General features: G+C 40.6%; 1 protein-coding gene across 7 annotated transcripts in view; it reads right to left on the reverse strand.

Moving 5' to 3' along the window:
- The window catches only part of Cd44 (CD44 molecule (IN blood group)), an 85,672-nt gene that overhangs the window by 31,618 nt on the left and 34,980 nt on the right, over positions 1-19,074 (reverse strand). For 5 of the 7 annotated variants that reach the window (XM_070032596.1, XM_070032597.1, XM_070032599.1 and 2 more), the window contains exons 2-5: positions 18,710-18,875; positions 14,808-14,941; positions 8,565-8,636; positions 6,205-6,426 (exon numbers count right to left, since the gene is read on the reverse strand). In XM_070032596.1, the coding sequence (XP_069888697.1) occupies positions 6,205-6,426; positions 8,565-8,636; positions 14,808-14,941; positions 18,710-18,875 (594 nt within the window). Of the gene's footprint in view, positions 1-2,042; positions 2,163-6,204; positions 6,427-8,564; positions 8,637-14,807; positions 14,942-18,709; positions 18,876-19,074 lie in introns of all 7 variants that reach the window. The other 2 variants (XM_070032595.1, XM_070032598.1) reach the window with 1 other exon arrangement.

Below are 19,074 nucleotides of genomic sequence, written 5' to 3' on the forward strand. Positions count from 1 at the left end.
AGATGGTGAAAAGAAAGAGAGAAAGCAAAGACATGCCTTTTCTTCCAGAAGCTCAAGCTTGAGTTCATACGATGTCAGAGATAGAAGGACCTTAAATATCATCTGGCACATTCTTTAATCTTAAAGACAGAAAAGATGTGCTAGACAGAGCTTCTGACTTGTGTGAAGTCCGAAGGAAACAGAAAGTTATCAAAGAAATTATGAGCACTGTTTTTTTATTTTGCATCTATAATGTAAAACAGTGATGATGTTTTTGTGTCTTTTCCTAGGAGAACAAATTAAGATATATGGATACTTTTCTAAATATTTGATTCTTAAAAAAATAATCTGAACTATCCAAGAATAAAGGATATTAATAAAAGGACTGATTAAGCTCTTCATTTAAGATCCTTTCTAGTTCTGAACATTTATGATTTTAAAGCCTAGCTTTTTCTTAGAGGCCTAGCCCATTGATTATCTACGCAATCCATTATTGGCCAACCAATATCATCCTCTGAGAATTCAGCGTATGATATTTCTGCCAGAAGTCACATGCACAATCCCAAACTGTGAGAAGAAAGCCACAGGAAGTAAAAGATTGAAGATACCTTCCTATTTTTCTCCAGTTAGATTCCAAATCCTCTAGCAACCTTACCCATAATCATTTTGCATATCAACTATAAACCAGGAAAGACAGATAGAGATAAAGTGACCCCAATGATTCCACTAATTAAGACCAGAAGTAAGAGTCCTGGTTTGAAAACTTCTGAAGACTACCATTTCTGTTACCATCATGCTCACCAGAAGAATATTGTACTAGACCACCATGGAAGGACAAGTTTAAGCAAAGAAAGTGAGTGACATTTCTATTTTGAGTTACCAAGAAATTCCAGAAATGATTCAAGAATAGCCCCAAAGACCTTTCCTTTCACATGATTTCTCTTATGAAGATAAATATTGTGAATAGTAAAAAAATAACATTTTTAAAATTTATAATCTCTCCTCACTTTCTACCCTCCTTATGATCTTAATCACTGTGATATGGCAACTTAACAAGATAGCTACATGTTCTTTGCATGATTACTTATAAAAAAGAAAAGATACCATTTATTCAATATCTTGTACAATGAGCAAACATAAAGGGACATTTTCCATCTTTATTACTTCTCTTCTTAGGAAAGAATGTCTAGTTATTTTGAAATACGGCCATGTTGTCTGCCAACAAAAGGTAACAAATGGAGATATCCTTACAGCTTCCCATTAGTATAGACTCCCATCTTCTCACCTACTTAAATTCTCAAAATACTTAACAAGAATTGGGAAATACCAGCCAAACATCTATTTTACTTAGAGTATCAAGTCATTTCCTATATCTTATGTAAAGGTTTGAAGTCATTAAACAAATGTCCTGAGTTTATACTTTTCAAGCATAAATCATATTACCAACTATGATAATTCAGTTAGCAAAAAGCAGGAGTGTGCCTCTTTTGATAGACATCTTTCTTGATGCTATCTATTAAGTGCATCTCCTAATCAAAGGCTCTAAAAGAGCTGGGTGCTGGTGGCTCATGCCTGTCATCCTAGCTACTCAGGAAGCTGAGATCAGAGGATCACAATTTGAAGCCAGCCCAAGCAGGAAAAGTCCAGGAGACTCATATCTCTAGTAAACTACTCTTATCTCTAGTAAAGCTGGAAGTGGCCCTTGGCTCATGTGGTAGAGTGCTAAACTTGAGAACAAAAAGGCTCAGAGACAGAGACAGCCCTGAGTTCAAGCCCCAGGAACTGCAAAACACACACACACACACACACACACATACACACACAAAGAAATAAATATAATTCATATATGTAACTTCCAACAGGAAAATAGGGTATTTAAGAGAATCTGGTTGTGTCCCTAGATCCCTAGGCCTCTGTGATAAACAAAATGGTGCCAGACCCTACTCTCACTAAGGATGCTGAAGAGCATCTGTGGGAAATGTTGTCATAGTAACAGGTAACTTTCTTAACACTGAAAGACCTGTGATTCAAGACAAATAAAAAGCAAAAGACATATAGTTTACCTGTGGTTGCTGTAGTTGTGAGTGCTTGAGTCTTAGGTTGTGAATTATCAAACCAAAACCACATCCAATTACTTTGTTTCTGAGCTGCTGCGTGGTTGTTTGAGTGCACAGTGGAGGTAACTGGATCAATTATGAAAATATCATTTAGTGAGAATCTCTCTATGAAAACTTTCCTCTCCACTAGGTCAAGTATATTATCTGCATTTGTTACAGAATGAAGAGTAGAACAGAGAAATGGAGGTCTAGTTCCTAATCTCCTAGCACCAATGGTATCAATTCAATATATCTCAGTTTTCAAACTGAATTTCCTGAAATCATGACCAAAGAAAAATCAAGCACAAATTAATTCTGTGATGGAAAGAGATATACTACTTTCTTGACAGGGGATCTTAATTAAGCTATGAGCTTAAGTTCTGCTACACCACCTAAAATAAACTTGTTTTCATTCAGCTATCTTGGAGGGTCATTGGGGATGTGATTTTATGTATTTTCTGGCCATGTCTAGCATTCTACCCAATTTACTTGGAAAAGCTGGAATTTTAAAGTTCCACCCATACCCATCAAACCCAAGCAAACATTAAATATGACTAAGAATTTTGCAAAGGGTGTGTTGAAAGTGTAGAAGATTCATCTTTCTGAAGTATTCATCTATAACTTTCTGTCACTTTTGATTATAGTTCAGTATAAGTTTCCAGAAAAGAAACAAAATTGCCAAGGTTAAAATAAATATTGAATCTATTCAAGTTAGAGAACAGGTATTATATAATGCCATTTTGTCATGTAAAACTCTCATTTGACTTTCAAGTTGGACTTGAATCTTCACTGATCCCCTACAGAAACAGAATGGCAAAAATAAAAAGAGAGAGATCCATATAAATATCTAAACCAGCTGAGACTGATGTAAACAAAAACATTTTAAGCCATGCACCCCTTTGAAAATCTCATCTAAGTTATGGTCTCTCTCCTCAAGAGCTATTCTACATAGAAACAGTCTTAATACTTTGCATATTATTTCAGGTGGTTCTTGAATTATCTAATAAAGCCTACTGAAAGTCCATAAGCTCCAGGTAGAAACCTTTAACATTACACATACCAAAATCCAAATGGTCTATGTTATAAAGAACCCCATTAGTTCAGAACAGAGAGCAGAAAAATAAGAACCAATTTCACCCCTGATGCCACATTAAACTTGAGCATCCCCTTGAAAGGCCACAGGCACCTTACTTTTGTCTCAAAAACTTTATTGAAGATCTATAGCTCTTGACACTCTCTCCCTTCAGAACACTAGGGTAAAATAATGCAACAGAAAAGAAACATCCAAGAGCAAAAGACATTATTGCTGTTTTCCTAAAAGGAGTTGTATGAAAGAAAGAAAAAAAAAAAAAAAGCAAAAAGCTACAGTCTAGCCAGCAGAGTTTCCGATTTGCCCCACCCAAGTAGGCCACGCCAGGAGAAAAAAAAATCATTTGACACCCAGAAGACAAGGAAATAGAGAGTTCCAAGGCAGGAGTCTGCTTCCTGAATTAGTTTAGATTTCTTGATTCCAGAGATTTCCAGATCACCAATAGGAAGGAGCTGATGACACCATTCCAGCAGAGTTCTTACAAAAATAACATTTATAATAAACAGCTAGAGGGAAGTCCAAACCTACACAGATGGCTGCTCCCACTAGCTTTCCCTGTTGCCACCCACTAAGGACCTTGAAGGAAGGAATGAGCCAGTACAGCCAAAGATGGGCTGTGGCCATATAGTTAGCCAGCCTCCTCTTGACCTCTGCCCTACCACAAGTGTTAGGGAGGACTTGAAATTACTCCCCTGCACTATATTCCAACTCTCAGTCTGACTGTGATATGGCCTAGGGAATCTTCCTCACTGGACACAGAAAGCACAAGATTCTACTCAGGAAACTATCAATTCTATTATGTCATATGCTATGTTTAAGTTGCATTCTGATTATTTTGTTTGTTTGGGTTTGTTTTTACATTCTGTGCATGAATAAATTTACTTCGTGCTAACTTATTGAATCTTACTGCACTTTATTAACTTCCCCCTCTCCCTATTTAGTCCTGGACTAAATATTGCAACTTAGTCTCTGTCCTCCTTAACTACTAAAAGTAACTTAGTTAAGTGCTCTGTAAAAAGGAAATTGTAATTCATTCAAATATAGATTAAGTAAATGCAAATTCCACTCATCCTTACTTCTCTTCAAAATTCTTTTAAAAGTGCTTACTATTTACCAGGTGTTAGTGGCTTTATGCCTGTAATCCTAGTTACTCAGGAAGCTGAGATCTGAGGATTGTGGTTTGAAGCCAGCACAGGCAGCAAAGTCTTTGAGACTCTTACCTCCAACCCACTACTCAGAAAAAGCTGGAAGTGGCGCTGTGGCAAAAGTGGTATAGTGCTAGTTTTGAGCAAAAGCAGCTCAGGGACAGCACCCAGGCCCTAAGTTCAAGCTCCAGGACCAGAATACACCGCCTCCCCACCCCAAATTGCTTACTATTAGAATCCTAAGCATCAAAATAGATCTGGCACATAGTAGATCTTTAAAATATATTTGCTGACTGACTGACTTAGACAGGGAGGTACAGTTCTTGAAGATGTTCTAAGGATGCTGACGAAATGTGCTAATTGCCTTTCCTAAAACACTCTGCTTTATATACACTATGAGATGGGGAGAGTTTAACTTCATCCAGTTCTCATAAGATGTACTTTTGTCAAGATTTTTGTCTATGGTGGGAAATAGGATTTTAAGTCAGACCTGTCTGCTTCCTGCTGAGACCAGTAATTATTGTGTTTGCCAACATCTGACAAAATTACTCATCCTAATGATAAGCACTATGATTGCGTTAAAAGAGCGAGGAACCTCCGAAGTAGTCAGGAGCCAGCAGCACTGCCCAACTTGTTGTCCAATAGCCTCCCAAGAGAAATGCTGCCCACAAGACTTACAAACGAGGCAATGCAATCTCCAGAGGGCCAGTAACCTGGGAAAGCATGAGCACTTTAACCAGGTGTGGTTTTATTAACCAGGAATGATCAGAACTCCAGGTCAGAGCAAACTGCTAGCAGAAATTTTAAATACTGTGGAGCACACAACCTTAAATGAAATGAGATGTGCTATGGAGATTTCCCTGGCTTCTGGGTGACAAGAGATTAAAAAAGTGTCCCTCTGTGAATATTCACACACCAGTAGATTTTAGTCTAGAAGCCAGAGCTCTACCCCCCAGGAGCTGCAGCCAGAAGAAGAGAAAATCCACACCATCCTAGGAAATCCACTCAGATATTGTTGCCTTTTTAGGGTATGAATAATCCTCTACAGAAAAGCTGATCTGGAAAACAAACCCTAGAGGAAATGCAGTCAGACAAGTGAAGGAGGTATAAGAGGAAGATTCAGCACTGTTCAAATAGAGTCTAGAGACACAAACCCAAAGCAACCCAATGAAGTGTTTACATTTCACCAGTCTTGGAAGTAATGCATTAGTTCCATATACCAAGTGAGTGTTAATGACCTTCCCCGACAGACTACAAGTATAGACCTCTGGACTGATTTAATTTGATCAGAAGAATCCTCCAGATGCGTTTTCGTGGACCAAAATCAAACAAACTGTTTGGTTAAACTTGGTTAATGAACATGACTAAATAATACATACAACCAATAACCTGAGTATTCAGACCATAAAACAAAAAATACAAAGCTTGGTGGGAAAAGGAACCTGTGGCATGCAAGATATACTCTATAATCCCAATATTATGAAAACAATCTTACCAATGACAAATAAAAACCAGAAAGAGACAAGCAAAAATAAAAATTACTTCTGTGTCAAGCTATAATCATCACCATATCCTTAGGAACTAGAGAATAGAGTTCTTTTTTAAAAAACAAACAACAATAACAAAAAAAAATATTGCTCCTAATGTGGTACTTCTAATCCTAAGGCAAGAGAAAGACTTGTAGATGGAAACCACAAATGGAACATAGTAATGCACATAGTCAATGCACAGAGAGCAGAGAGCATGAATAAGTGGCATCTTCCCAAATAGCGTCACCTATGTGTAGGTATCTATAGATAGGAGAAAACCAACACTGGAGAATATGTCACATAGGAAGGACACAAATACTTTGCCCAGAACTGATACTAGAAAACACAAAACTTGTTCCCCTTACTGGTAGCTGGGGTGCTCTTGTAGATGGAGGTGCTGTCTTGGTCTGGGCTTGGGTGAGTAACAGGAAGGTTGGTGGAGAAGATGTAGCTTTCCGGAGTCCCCTTCTCGCTGGGAGATCCACTGCTTATTTCTTCATCGATAGGGTTGGTAGGGTTGATGTCTTCTGGATTCGTCCTGTACTCCCCTTTCTTGCTATATCGAGTGCCATCACGGTTGACAATAGCTTGGGGAGAGAGAAAGCACTTTCAGAACTTCACAGATAAGTTTTTTCCAGTATAGGACTCTATGGATTGTTATGTGAGATATGGCTTTGAAAGTAATGAACATCTTCCTATCTAGAGGTGAGATACAGTGGTTGGTATATGATTCTTAATCTCAGAAACAGGGAGAATCCCTGACTTTGAATGCAAGCTTCATGTAGCTTTCAACAAAGAAAATTTGTGGGCTTGTTTCCACCATTTATGAGATGAAGAAACTCTCTTTGCTTAAGGTTGTTGTGAGCCTTATGTGGCACATCATAACTAATATGTTCAGCAGTGTTCAAAATAAGTAAATGCTCAATAAATAATGATTCTCTACTGGCTTCCTTGTTTACCTTCTCAAATCTGCATAAACTTTGTTGCTATTAATTCCTTCCATTTCCATAAAAGATTTGAAATATCAAACTAATAATCCTGACAAAGAAGATATATTGGCAAATAGATGAAGAAGCAAATTTTGTTTATTAGGGATAAATCCTGCCTGTTAAACCGAACACCCACTCCTGACTAGAACACTGGTATGTCTAAATATTGACAGAGCCTTTGTCATCCTCTGAAAATCAGCCTTATGCATTTAGCCAAGCCTATTTTCTGCTCAATTGTATTGGTAAAACTAACAAAGATTCCTTTTCTTCACCTACCTAGCTTGTTCAAATGGAACTATGAATAAAACATAAATTTAATCACTACAGATGAAAACGGAAATGGATTCATCCCTACTGGTGAACATTGAATATTGGTTCAAAGAAAAATATGATTGACTTAGTCTATTTTATATTATTGTAACAAAATTTCTGATACCAGGCAAATTATAAAAAGTAGATTATTTGTGTAAATAGGCTGACTTATCTTAAAGTTCTGGTTGAGATTTTTCTGTTTTCTCAACTACTGTATACATACTTCTGAGGATAATTAAGATGATTTAGTCTAGGCATGGTATAAATAATGCTAAAACACCTATCAGGAATTTCATACCTTTCACAGCTATCAGTAATTCAATTATTATCAAATAGAAGTTTATCGATTGAAGCAGAATGCTTCCCATTTCCAGCACTTAATCCCCTTCTCTAACACAGAACATGGCTCAGGGTCACAGCCTTAAGCAAAAAACCATTTACTTTTTCTTGCACTTCAGTTATTTTTAAGATTGGCTTTTATCTACCATGTAAGATATTGCTTTTCATTTATGGTTCCTTGAAAAAATATATATGTATTTTAATCCTCTGCTTAGATTATTCTATACATATTCTAGTTATTAGAAATGAGGAATGCCATGTAGCCTATGTTTCTTTGGGTCTGGCTACTTCACTTAATATAATTTTTTCCAAGTTTTTCCATTTCTTTATAAATGAGGGAATGTCATTCTTTCTGATCATATAAAATGATGTTTTTCAAAATGAACTCCAAGAAATGGGAGAGGTTTTTCTACTGTACTGTTTTCAGTTATTTCTTGCTTTCTTTCTCCCCTTCCCCCTTTTAGTTTTAATCTCTGTTGTCACTGTTTTTTTTCTATACCATTTGCCTTGTATATGTTTCCTTGATTTGGGGAAGGGAAGGGAAATTATAGAAAAAAAGGGGACAAAGGATGAACCAATGCAACTGTGATATTCACTAGACACTACGTTGGAAATGAACTTTACAACTTGGAGGGGGAGAAAGTTGGTGTGGGGGAAATGGGAGAAAATAGGGAAGGGTGACAGTATTCAAAAAGAAATGTATTCATTACTTATGTAACTGTAACCCCACTGTATATTACCTTTGTAATGAAATAAAAAAGTATATGTATATACATACGTATTTATTTTAAATATAAGAGAATGGGCCAATTATATGTAAACTATCAAGTGAATGTAATACAGTGGCATACACAGATATGGAGCACACAGATAAGAATGTGAAAGTGGTTTCCAAATGACTGAAGTTTGAGCAACTGTGCTTCCTGTGAGCCAGAGAGGTATGGAGCCAATGGAGTAAAAGGGGAAGGAACCCTGAGTCACAACTAACCTTCCCTAGCCCTAGGGAAATGACTAACCTACTATTCACACCAGATGCCCACCCCAACAATGGAAAAAAGTCAACCAAGTTGAGAAGAGATACTTACTTATGGTAACTGGCCCATCAAAGGAATTGGGCAGGTCTGTGACTGAGGCACAATCTTCTTTGTCAAGTGGAGCTGTGAAGGAAAAAACAAAGCAAAAAACAAAAAACAGTATGAACAAAATCCATTCTCATTTGATTCTTTCTTTTTTCCTTTTCTTTTTCTTCCTTTTTTTTTTGTTTTGTTTTGGTCTTTTCGGGGTTTTTTGGGGGGAGGAGGGATAGTATCAGAAACTCAAGACTTAATGCTTGATTAACATCTGCTTTATCACCCAAGCCATACTCCCCTCCCCAATCCTTCTTGCTTCTTTCAGTTTGCTTTTGAGATGAAGGATGTGTTGGGAAAAGAGAGGCAGTTACTATGTATTTGTTGAATGAGTAGCACAGGGGAAAAAGGATCTGTTTTTCAGCTAAGCATACCTAAGAAAGTAACCTCCAAAATTCTCTGCAAATATGAGTAGGGTAAGAAGCAAGTAGATAAACCTGGGGTGGTGGTGCCATAGAAACAACTAGGTTGTACAAGGAGGTTCCTACTTGTAATCCCAGCTACTCCAGTGGTGAAGATTGGGAAGATTGCAGTTTGAGGCCAGTCTAGGCAAAAAGATTTCATGACCCTCCATAACCAATCAGCCAGGTGGTTCACATCTGTGATCCTAGCGACCCAGGAGGTTGTGGGTAGGAGGTTGGCCCCCAGCAAAAAATGCAAGATGCTGTGCTAAAAATAACTAAAGAAAAAAGACGCAGATGTGTGGCTCAAATGGTTGAACACCTAACTGCCTAGCAAGAATGAGTTCAAAAACCAGTACTTCCATTAAAAAAAAAAAAAAAGAAAGGAAGTTAAAGGTAGGGATACTTGTTGATTCTTTTTCAGCTGTGTTCAACATGTATAAGCCCAGTTTATCTACAAAGGCAGGAAAAGATGAAGACAGTTCTCTTCCTGCTTCTAAGGAATTCACAAAGTCATGGGGAAAATAATAACTAATATATATATATATATATATATTTTTTTTTTTTTTTTTGGTTGGTCACAGAGCCTGACTTCAGGCTAGCATTCTAGCACTTTAAGCTACAGCTCCATTTCCAGTTTTCTAGTGGTTAATTGGGGAGTAAGAGTCTCACAGCCTCCTCTGCCTAGGCTGGCTCTGAACTATAATCCTCACATCGCAGCCTCCTGAGTAGCTAGGATTACAGGTATGAGCCATCAGCACCTGGCTATAATATTTATTTTTGGGGGGGTCTGGTTGTGGGGCCTGAACTCTGGGCCTGAGCGCTGTCCCTCAGCTCTTCAGCTCAAGGCTAGCACTCTACCACTTGAGCCACAGCACCACTTCCAGCTTTTTTGGGTTTTTTTGCTTATGTGATGCTGAGGAATCGAACCCAGGGCCTCAGGCATGCAAGGCAAGCATTCTACCACTGAGCCACCTTCCCAGCCCTTGGCTATAATATTTCTTTAGCTCTTTATAGTTTCTGCAGAAAACTCTCCAAAATGCTTTAATTTGAAAATAAAGACTATCATCCACCATGGGAGGTCTGGACAACTGCTTCTGATGTCCATGTGTTATGTATGCCCCCAAAGGGGAAGTGGATTATTGCTTCTTGGTACCAGGGGTGAAAGGTCCACCCTGCAGTGAAACAACCACAGGAACAGCAGTGCACAGGATGGCAGCACAAGTGGAGGTAAGTCGTAAGGGGGTGGAGAATGTTAGGGACACTAGGATAACTGTGTGAATGACGACAGTGTGTGTGCACCCCGGCCCCTTCATGCTCCAATTCACCTACACCTCTATAAAGAAGGCAAGAATGCCAAGATGGATGGTGACCCAAATGTGCAATTAATCGATTCCTGTGCTAATGTCAGATCATAAGGCCTCATTAGACAGCTTTGCATTGTCCTTTAATGAGCTCTGTATTGTTGTGAGTGTCCCTGAGCCCAACGATTTGCTGGTGACCCAAAAATGGGGCTCCTGGTGGGCTATATTCTTGGCAACCCTGGCTTCTCTGCACCAAAATTGCCAAGAGAAACATGAATCATTCAGCCTAGCCACTGACGCCTGGACACCAGGTAGAAAAGTACCTTACTCCAGTATTTGTATTCCATAAACATTCTCAAATAGTTGTTGAATAAATGAGTGAATGGATGAGCAAACTAGTGCAAGTCATGCCCCAGAATTTCTGAAAGCAGCTTAAAAAAAAAAAAGAACTTGGGGCTGGGAAGGTGGCTCAGTGGTAGAGCGCTTGTCTCACATGCATGAGGCCCTGGGTTCGCTTCTTCAGCACCACATAAGCAGAAAAAAGCTGGAAGTGGCGCTGTGGCTCAAGTGGTAGAGCAATGGCCTTGAGGGACAGCACCCAGGCCCAGAGTTCAGCCCTCACGACAGACCAAAAAAAAAAAAAAAAAGGAACTTGAATTTATTCATTGTCCTTCACACAGGAGTCACCAGGCTATAGAATGGCCTTAACAACTGAAAGATGTGGCAGGAAAAAAATATCACAAGTCCTTTTACATTTGTAAGCCACAGAAATACTGCTAAGATTTTAAACTGACAGAAGATAGCTACTGTGGAGAGCTGGTGGCTCCTAGCTCTGCAAGAGGGTGGGATCTGGAAGTCATGGTCCAAAGTCAACCCAGGCAGACCAGTCAGTGGGACTCTTACCGCCAATTAACCAGCAAAAAGCCAGAAGTGGAGGAATGGTTCATGTGGTAGATCACCAGCTTTGGTGATCTAGGACAAGTGAGAGTACCAGGCTTTAAGTTCGAGCCCCAGTATGGAAGTGGGGCGGGGGGGCTGGGGGCCGGGGTGGGGGCGCGGGGGGGGGGGGGGAGGGAGAAAAAAAAACTATCTGCTAAGACCTAGTTGGCTTTTGTCCCTTTCAACCGGATGGAGGATATAAGGTCCCACAACTGGGACTTGACCATCTTGACTGTCGTTCTCAAGATAGTTTGAGTTCAAGGATCTTTCTCAAAGATTCTTTTCATGGAACAGGAGATTTTGAAGACTGTTAGCTAAATTAAAACCCCATCATCCGATTCTAAGCCAAAACCTTTAGTTTATTTATCCTTACCAATATTTGTCCCCTTTTCTACTTTATTTCCTGTCTTATTTCTAACAAGATTGTTCGTTCCACTAAGACAAAAATCTCAGCATATGATTCTTTTTTTCAGCCCCCATTTTGCCTAGCACATAAAACTGACCTGTAATTATTATCTTTAAAGAAAACTTATGAAAGAAGCCTTACCTACATTGAGTTGATGTGGAAAATGGAGAAAAGGAAAAACATTACTTTTAATAGTACTCGTTTAGTACAACATTTTAGTATGAAATACACCCTCAGTACTTTTCAAGATTTTCAACTGAATGACTTTCTCTTTAAGGGAGGAAAGTTAATCAGAGCTGTTGAGCCAACCTCATGGGCAAAATTAAGAGCAGGAGAAAAGCCTCAGTAGCTGCTTTCCTGGATTGCTTCAACAGAGGCCATAGGACAACGTGAGCTGTTGCCTTTTTGAACTAAGGTTCTCAAAACCCTAACTCAAAGTGACACCAACTTGTAAAACAGGTGAGACAATATGAGAACATAATCACATGATTTATTGAGTACTTTCCCTAGACAAGAATCAGCAGGAGAAGCAAAAGCAGTGCACAGAGACTCTGAGAAGCAGGCAGAGTCATGCTAGGCTCTGTTACTTTTGTACTAAAATAAAGTCAGATCCCAGCCCACTTTATGCCTACTTCCTGATTCTTTTCACATGCTTTTGCTCATTAAAATATCATTAGAATGGACATCCTGGGTATGAACTATGCATAGTCTAGCCTTGAGTAAATTTTTACCTTTTGTGTTTATGTGTGTCAGTACTGTGGGTTGACTTCAGGGCCTGAGTGCTGTCCCTTAGCTTTATTGCTCAAGCCTAGCACTTGAGCCACAGCTTCACTTTTGGCTTATGGTGGTTAACTGGAGATAAGTTTCATGGACTTTCCTGCCCTGGCTGTGATCCTCAGATATCAGAATCTTGGGTGCTAGAATGACAGGCATGAGCCATATTGTCTGATAGATGCTTACCCTTTTGATCAAACTCTGTTTATGTTCTTTCCTCCTGTAATAGGGAGGAGTAACTATCCCACAGTTCTCTTCTTGTTCTTTGTGTCTCTCCATATGCTTAGTGGTCTGTATGTATTTGGCATAATTCAGTGCCTTCACATACTCCATTTAAGTAGCCAGGCCCAACACTTCATTTTCTCCTAAAGTCCAAATTCCCTCTCTGAATTTTCACTCTGATTCTTACGGCTAATAGCATGTGGGTGGTTGACTCAGCTTAAAGTCACTGATGTAGTTTTCCAAGGTCTTTGATGTCCCTTCTTTAGCTTAAAAATAAATTGTTTTTCTATTACACCAAAGAGTTAATGTCTCAAGTTACTTTCTGGCTACTTTAATATCCCCCCCCCCCATCTATAAAGGGGACTGAGATCGCAGGAAGACGTGCAAGTTCATCTTTCCCTTTGTAGAGCTTCAAACCTTCAGGGGAAAAAAAGGTTCCCTTTAAGAAGTGAGGGTTTGATTGCTGGCATTCAATAATTTGACATTTATGGTTATAGACTTCTCAAAAGATCCTGAAGATTTATGATGCAGAGAATTCTCTGATTGTACTGGGGCTTGAATTAGACTTATAAGCATGAATTTCTAGGATTGTGGTTGAAAGTTTCATAGACAGGAAAAGAGCCTGGCCAGCAGCCCAGCAACAACATGGTCACTCAGCTTTCTTGTTCTCTACTTGTTTCAGCTATTGAGTAAGTGACCTTCAAGAAGGTCAGAGGTCTATCATATATCCTCTTAGCTTCTCTCCAGCCCCATATATAATAAGTACTTGGCTAAGACATTTGGCTTGCACCCCAGAAACTACCACTAGTCATGTCACTCCTCTTTTAAAACTGCAGTGACTTCCTGTTGCAGTAAGATCAGCAGCCCTGGGCTAGGAATGTGGCTTAGTGATAGAGTGCTTGCCTAGCATGCATGAAGCTCTGGATTAGTCCTCAGTACCACATAAACAGAAAAAGCTGGAAGTGGTGCCATACCACTTCAAGTGGTAGAGTGCTAGCCTTGAGCAAAAAGAAGCTCAGGGACATTGCCCGGGCCCTGAGTTCAAGCCCCAGGAAGGTGGGGGGGAGGGGGAGAATGAGCAGCCCTTACAGCCCTATATAATCTGGTTTCTCTGACTTCATTCCCTAGCTGTGTGTGTGTGTGTGTGTGTGTGTGTGTGTGTGTGTGTGTGTGTGTGTGTGTGTGTGTGTGCAGGGACAGCCCTTACAGCCCTATATAATCTGGTTTCTCTGACTTCATTCCCTAGGTGTGTGTGTGTGTGTGTGTGTGTGTGTGTGTGTGTGTGTGTGTGTGTGTGTGTGTGTGTGTGTGTGTGTGTGTGTGTGTGTGTGTGTGTGTGTGTGTGTGTGTGTGTGTGTGTGTGTGTGTGTGTGTGTGTGCAGGGACTAGGACTTGAACTCAGGGCCTGGGAGTTATTCCTTACCTTTTTCACTCAAAGTGAGCGTTCTACCATTTGAGCCAAACCTCATCTTCTGTTTTTATTCATTTATGTATTTTATTTATTTATTAATTGTTTATTTATTATTCTTTGATGGTCAATTGGAGCTAAGAGTCTCATGGACTTTTCTGACTGGGCTTTCTATTTTTTATTTATTTATTCACTTATTTATTTTTATTTTTCGATAGTTAATTAGAGATAAGAGTCTCATGGACTTTCCTGACCGGGCTAGTTTTGAACCACAATCCTCAGGTCTCCGCCTCACAGGCATGAGCCACTGGCACCTGACTATCTCTAGCATTCTAAATGGACTAGAAAGCCACCCTGGCCTCTTTGTTATTCTTGTAGCAAAAGAAGATGCATTCCTGTCTTGCACTGACTTCTTCCAATGGTTTCCCGTCTTCATTTTTTGATCTAGATTCTCCTGGCTACCTTCTCAGAGGAAAAAAAAAAAAGAGAGAGAGAGAGATCCTCAGTCTTTCCATCCTCCTAGTTTGCTTTCTTTAAAGCATTTATACCACTCTTTGCCTTCAGGTGAGAGATTTGATGTTTATGTATTGTCTATATCCTGGCCCAGCCCATGAGCACCATGAAGACAGGAATCTTGCTTCCACTTCAGAGACAGTCAGTGAGCTTGTGTAATGTGAATCCCCACCTATGCTGAGACTGAACTGCTGTCAGCTAACCACACTGTAAAGAGCAGCACAAAGAACCAACCTGAAGCATTGAAGCAGTAGGTGTCATAGTGGGAGTTGTTGGAGTTAAGGATGTACACCCCGGTGTGGTTGGCTGCACAGATGGCGTTGGGAGTGATCCGGGGGATCACCACATGCCCTTCTATGAACCCGTACCTGCCAAGGAGAAGCAAGAAGAAGTTATCCACCTGCACGGCTGGGAAAGGAATTTTGTAATACCCTATCAAAGGACATTTAGCTCAGTAGGACACTTTATTCCACTCACTCCCAGGGAGTGAATCCAATAAAACTGAATCCAATAATAATAGCAGAGAGTAAAGAGATCAACACAGTTGATAGAGACAAACTGATTCCAATGAAAGATCCATGTTTTCCTCTCTAGTTTCTCTCTCTCTCCCTCTTTCTCCCCCTCCCCTCAGTAAATTGGAGATAATAGTCTCACAGACATTCCTGTCCAAGCTGGCCTTGAACCACAATCATCAGACCTCAGCCTCCTGAATATCTAGGATAACAGGTAAGAGTCACTGGCACCTGGCTAATTTTCCTTCTTTTTTTAAACAAAGAATACACATGAAAGGAAAAGTAGCTCCAAATATTTGGTCAACAATCTCAGGATAGTTTTAAAAAGCAGAAGGAAGTTGAATGAGTCACAGAAGAGGGAACACGCAATGTGAAATTCACTCTGGCACTCAATCACCTTTATTTTTTTTTTTTTTTTCAGAAAAGACGTACAATGACCTACTCCTCTAAGATGAGAAGAGATAGTCCTTCATTTCCTTCCATAGATTTCAGACCTGTTTCCTTTTCCATCCTCCTCTCTTCTTTCCTAGCCTTAACTCCTGTGAGTCCCTCATCCTACATTCCATTCCTATAGACATTATTCCTGTAACTACGCACCCAGCACACGTGATTTCTGGAGCAACCCAGCCATTTTGCTATTGTCACTGGAAATAAATCATTAAAATGACAGTAACAGAAATTAAGTGAGTACATGTCCCTCTCCAGATGATTCTGGGAAGGTGTTCTAGCTAGAGGACTCTCCAGATACAGAGGGTCAGATATCATGCAGAATCATACTTCAAAGCTGCATCCTGGTAACTACAAACTCACTTAGGACACAATATAAAAAGCCTGCAAAAACTGAGATGTGGGCTGAAAAAAAACATACCACTGGCAAAGGAAGAGGTGGTAGCTGTGGGAGAGCAGAAGGATGCAGCAGATGCTCAAACCAGAGTTTTTGAAAACACAATGCTGGCTAAAATGCACTGCGAAGATCCTTTAGATTGTTCCTTCTGGGCAACAGCATGAAGTATATGGCCCTGCAAGACCTGTGGGCTGGTGTGTGTTGGAAGTGCCAAAGCTCCTAGCACTCATTATACCTATGTTGCAATGCTAGCTCCTATGACTAATTCTGCATCTGAATGGACATGATCAGACAGACTAGTTTCCCTAAAGTCTTAGCTTGGTAGGGGGAGGGGACACAATTAAATGTTAATAAGTTTTCATGTGTCTGAGAATTGCTACTAATCAGGGTGGGGTAGACCAGAGAGTAGCAGCTGCTGAGGTTTTGATCCTAGCCTATGAGAAGCTGCCATCTGTCCCGTGGCAGGTATCTGATTCATAGCAAACTAAGGAAAATTATAGGGAAGTGAGTTTTGTAATGCTTAATACAAGTGATGGGTGAAATGATGGATTTTTTAGCATGAGTTTTTTTCCTCTTTCATGTTTTGAAATACTGCTATTCAGTGAACTTTCTCTTCACCCCATCCCCATCCACTATGTGGACAAGTAGGTGTAATACTGATGTTTTAGAATTTAATCCATTCCCTTCACAGGTTACTACCGAGTTTTCACCATCTCATGCTGCCTACAATTTTTATGTGTTTGCGTTACACATAAATGGGGGACAGTAAAATTTATATGTATGTGTATGGCATGAGTAGATTACCATTCACAGGGAGGAAAGAAATACTCAGCAAATCCATGCAGTAGACTGCCCTCCCCATTTGCCCTCAGTTCCTTGGGAGGACTCAGTCCTCAAAATTATGTCCTGAGTTTAGATGAAGCAGGACAAAGTCAGACTCTTCTACAAGCAAGTTGCCTAATGCAAGACAAGCTGAGGAACCTCTTTAGGTTTCAATTGCTGCACCCATGAAGTGGGCTAGTAATGGAGACCCACAGGACAGCTGCAAGAATAAATGAAGGGGTTTAGCCAGTACCTCAGCACTCCAGGGTTGCCCTTGGGCCAGATGAGGGTTCTGTGAGTCCATAACAGGGAAGAACACCTCTGTATTTCACAAGAATGACTTGCCTGTATTTCACAAGCAAACCTCAGCTTACCAAATCTACTTTCTTAGCCTCGTGGCCTGTCAGGGCCAGATTCAAACAATTAGCCTCAGGAATAGAATAAGTGTATTTGCTAATTGTCTATTCTGCATTGCAGCCTACAGCTGCATAGCCATTCCTCTTTCTTCTGCTCCTTTACCATTGCCTTTGTCTACACCTAGCTGTCAACACTTTCATCCAGATCTCTTGCAACCACCTGCTCATTGTGTTACAGAGGCACCACCCAAGAGAACTTTCTTAACTCATGGAAATGTCCTAGAAACACTCTATGTCATGAAATATAACTGCCACAGGCTAATTGAGAACTAGAAATCGAGCCAGTGCCAATGAAGAAGTCATTATTAATATTATTTTTCGAGGGGGTGGGGGGGAGCCAGTCCTGGGACTTGAACTCAGAGCCTGGGCACTGTCCCTGAGCTTCTTTTGCTCAAGGCCAGTGCTCTACCACTTGAGCCACACAGCTCTACTTCCAGCTTTTTTTGGTAGCTAATTGAAGAGTTTGGAGCTGGCTTCCAATTGGGATCCTTCGATCTCAGCCTCCTGAGTAGCTAGGATTGATTACAGAATGAGCCACCGGTGCTGAGTCATGACATTTGGCTAATGGCTATCAGAGTAGACAGAGCCATTCTAAGGTACAGATCTTCCTCCTCCTATTCAGGACAAGTTTCACACACTCACAGGGTGAGTGGGTGAGTGTGTGACCAAGGACAGGGGGCAGGTGCCCTTCACTTACACTCAAGTTTCCACAATGACTGTTGAAACTAGACTTCCTTTGAGTGTGGGCTCACAAACACACATTGGAGAGAGGGGAACCAGCTACTCACGCTGTAGGCTAGAATGAGAACTTTGCATTACTTATTGAGCCTACGAAAACCTCTACCAGTGACATCAGACCAAACCAAACCTACTCCGCGGTGGTGGTTACTAGGGCTTGCTCATACGCACCACATACCACAGACATGTACAACAACAAAGAACAACAACAAAGCCAATGCCTGTGGAGGGCTTGAGGAAGGCACTTCCAGAAAGGGCTCCTAATAATGATAAATCTTTACATTATACAGCTGAAAAGCTTCCATGTCCTTTTATTTAGAGGGGGAGAGAAGGAGGGAGGAAGGAAGGGTGGGCAAGATGGACAAGAGGGCTGAAAAAACAAACAGAGAAACAACAACAACAAAAAACCCCGTGCTTCCAGCCAAGTCTGCAGGACTAAGACTCTGCCAGCCACATACTTATTTAAACACTGTTATTTGGTTTATGTTTTCTTGTGGTTCCGACAATGATACCGCACGCTTCTTCAAAGCCCAGAGAGAGCTGTAGGAGCACATTAGCCAAAGGGTTTGCAACGGATTTGACCCTTAATAGCTTCCTCTTGCCTCCCTCTCTATGATTCACAAAGGTGTCTTTAGCCGACTCTAAATTCTAGTTGTCATACTGGTTCTAGATTTGCTTGGCCAAATTAATAGTTGGGATGGCCTCTTTAGGCAGTCATCCATTCAGCTGGCAGGGAGGAGCCTTCCGTTTTAAGCCCCATCCTCAGGCCCCAGGCCCTTCCCTGTGGGGGTGAGAGTCCCTTACCTGCAGGTCTCAAACCCCTTACGCAGGGCCTGCATCATCTGGGCCATAGTGGGCAGGCTGCTGTTGAAAGCCTGGCAGAGATCAGCTGCCTCCGTCCGCGAGATGCTGTAGCGACCATTTTTCTCCACGTGGAATACACCTGCATAGCGGCAGGTTATATTCAAATCTGTGGGAACAACAGAAAGATCATTTTGCACAAATTACCTGCATTAAAAAAGGTAGACCAGGCTGGCTGCCAGTGGTTCACATCTGTAATCCTAGCTACTCTGGAGATTGCACTCTAAGGATACAAGTTTGAAACCAGCCTAGGCACAAAAATCTGTGAGACTCTTATCTCCAATTAACCACCAAAAAGCTGGAAATGG

The sequence above is a fragment of the Dipodomys merriami genome, unplaced genomic scaffold (genome assembly GCF_024711535.1).
Source record: "Dipodomys merriami isolate MVZ:Mamm:240054 unplaced genomic scaffold, mDipMer1.0.p SCAF_21, whole genome shotgun sequence".
NCBI classification, from domain to species: Eukaryota; Metazoa; Chordata; class Mammalia; order Rodentia; family Heteromyidae; genus Dipodomys; species Dipodomys merriami.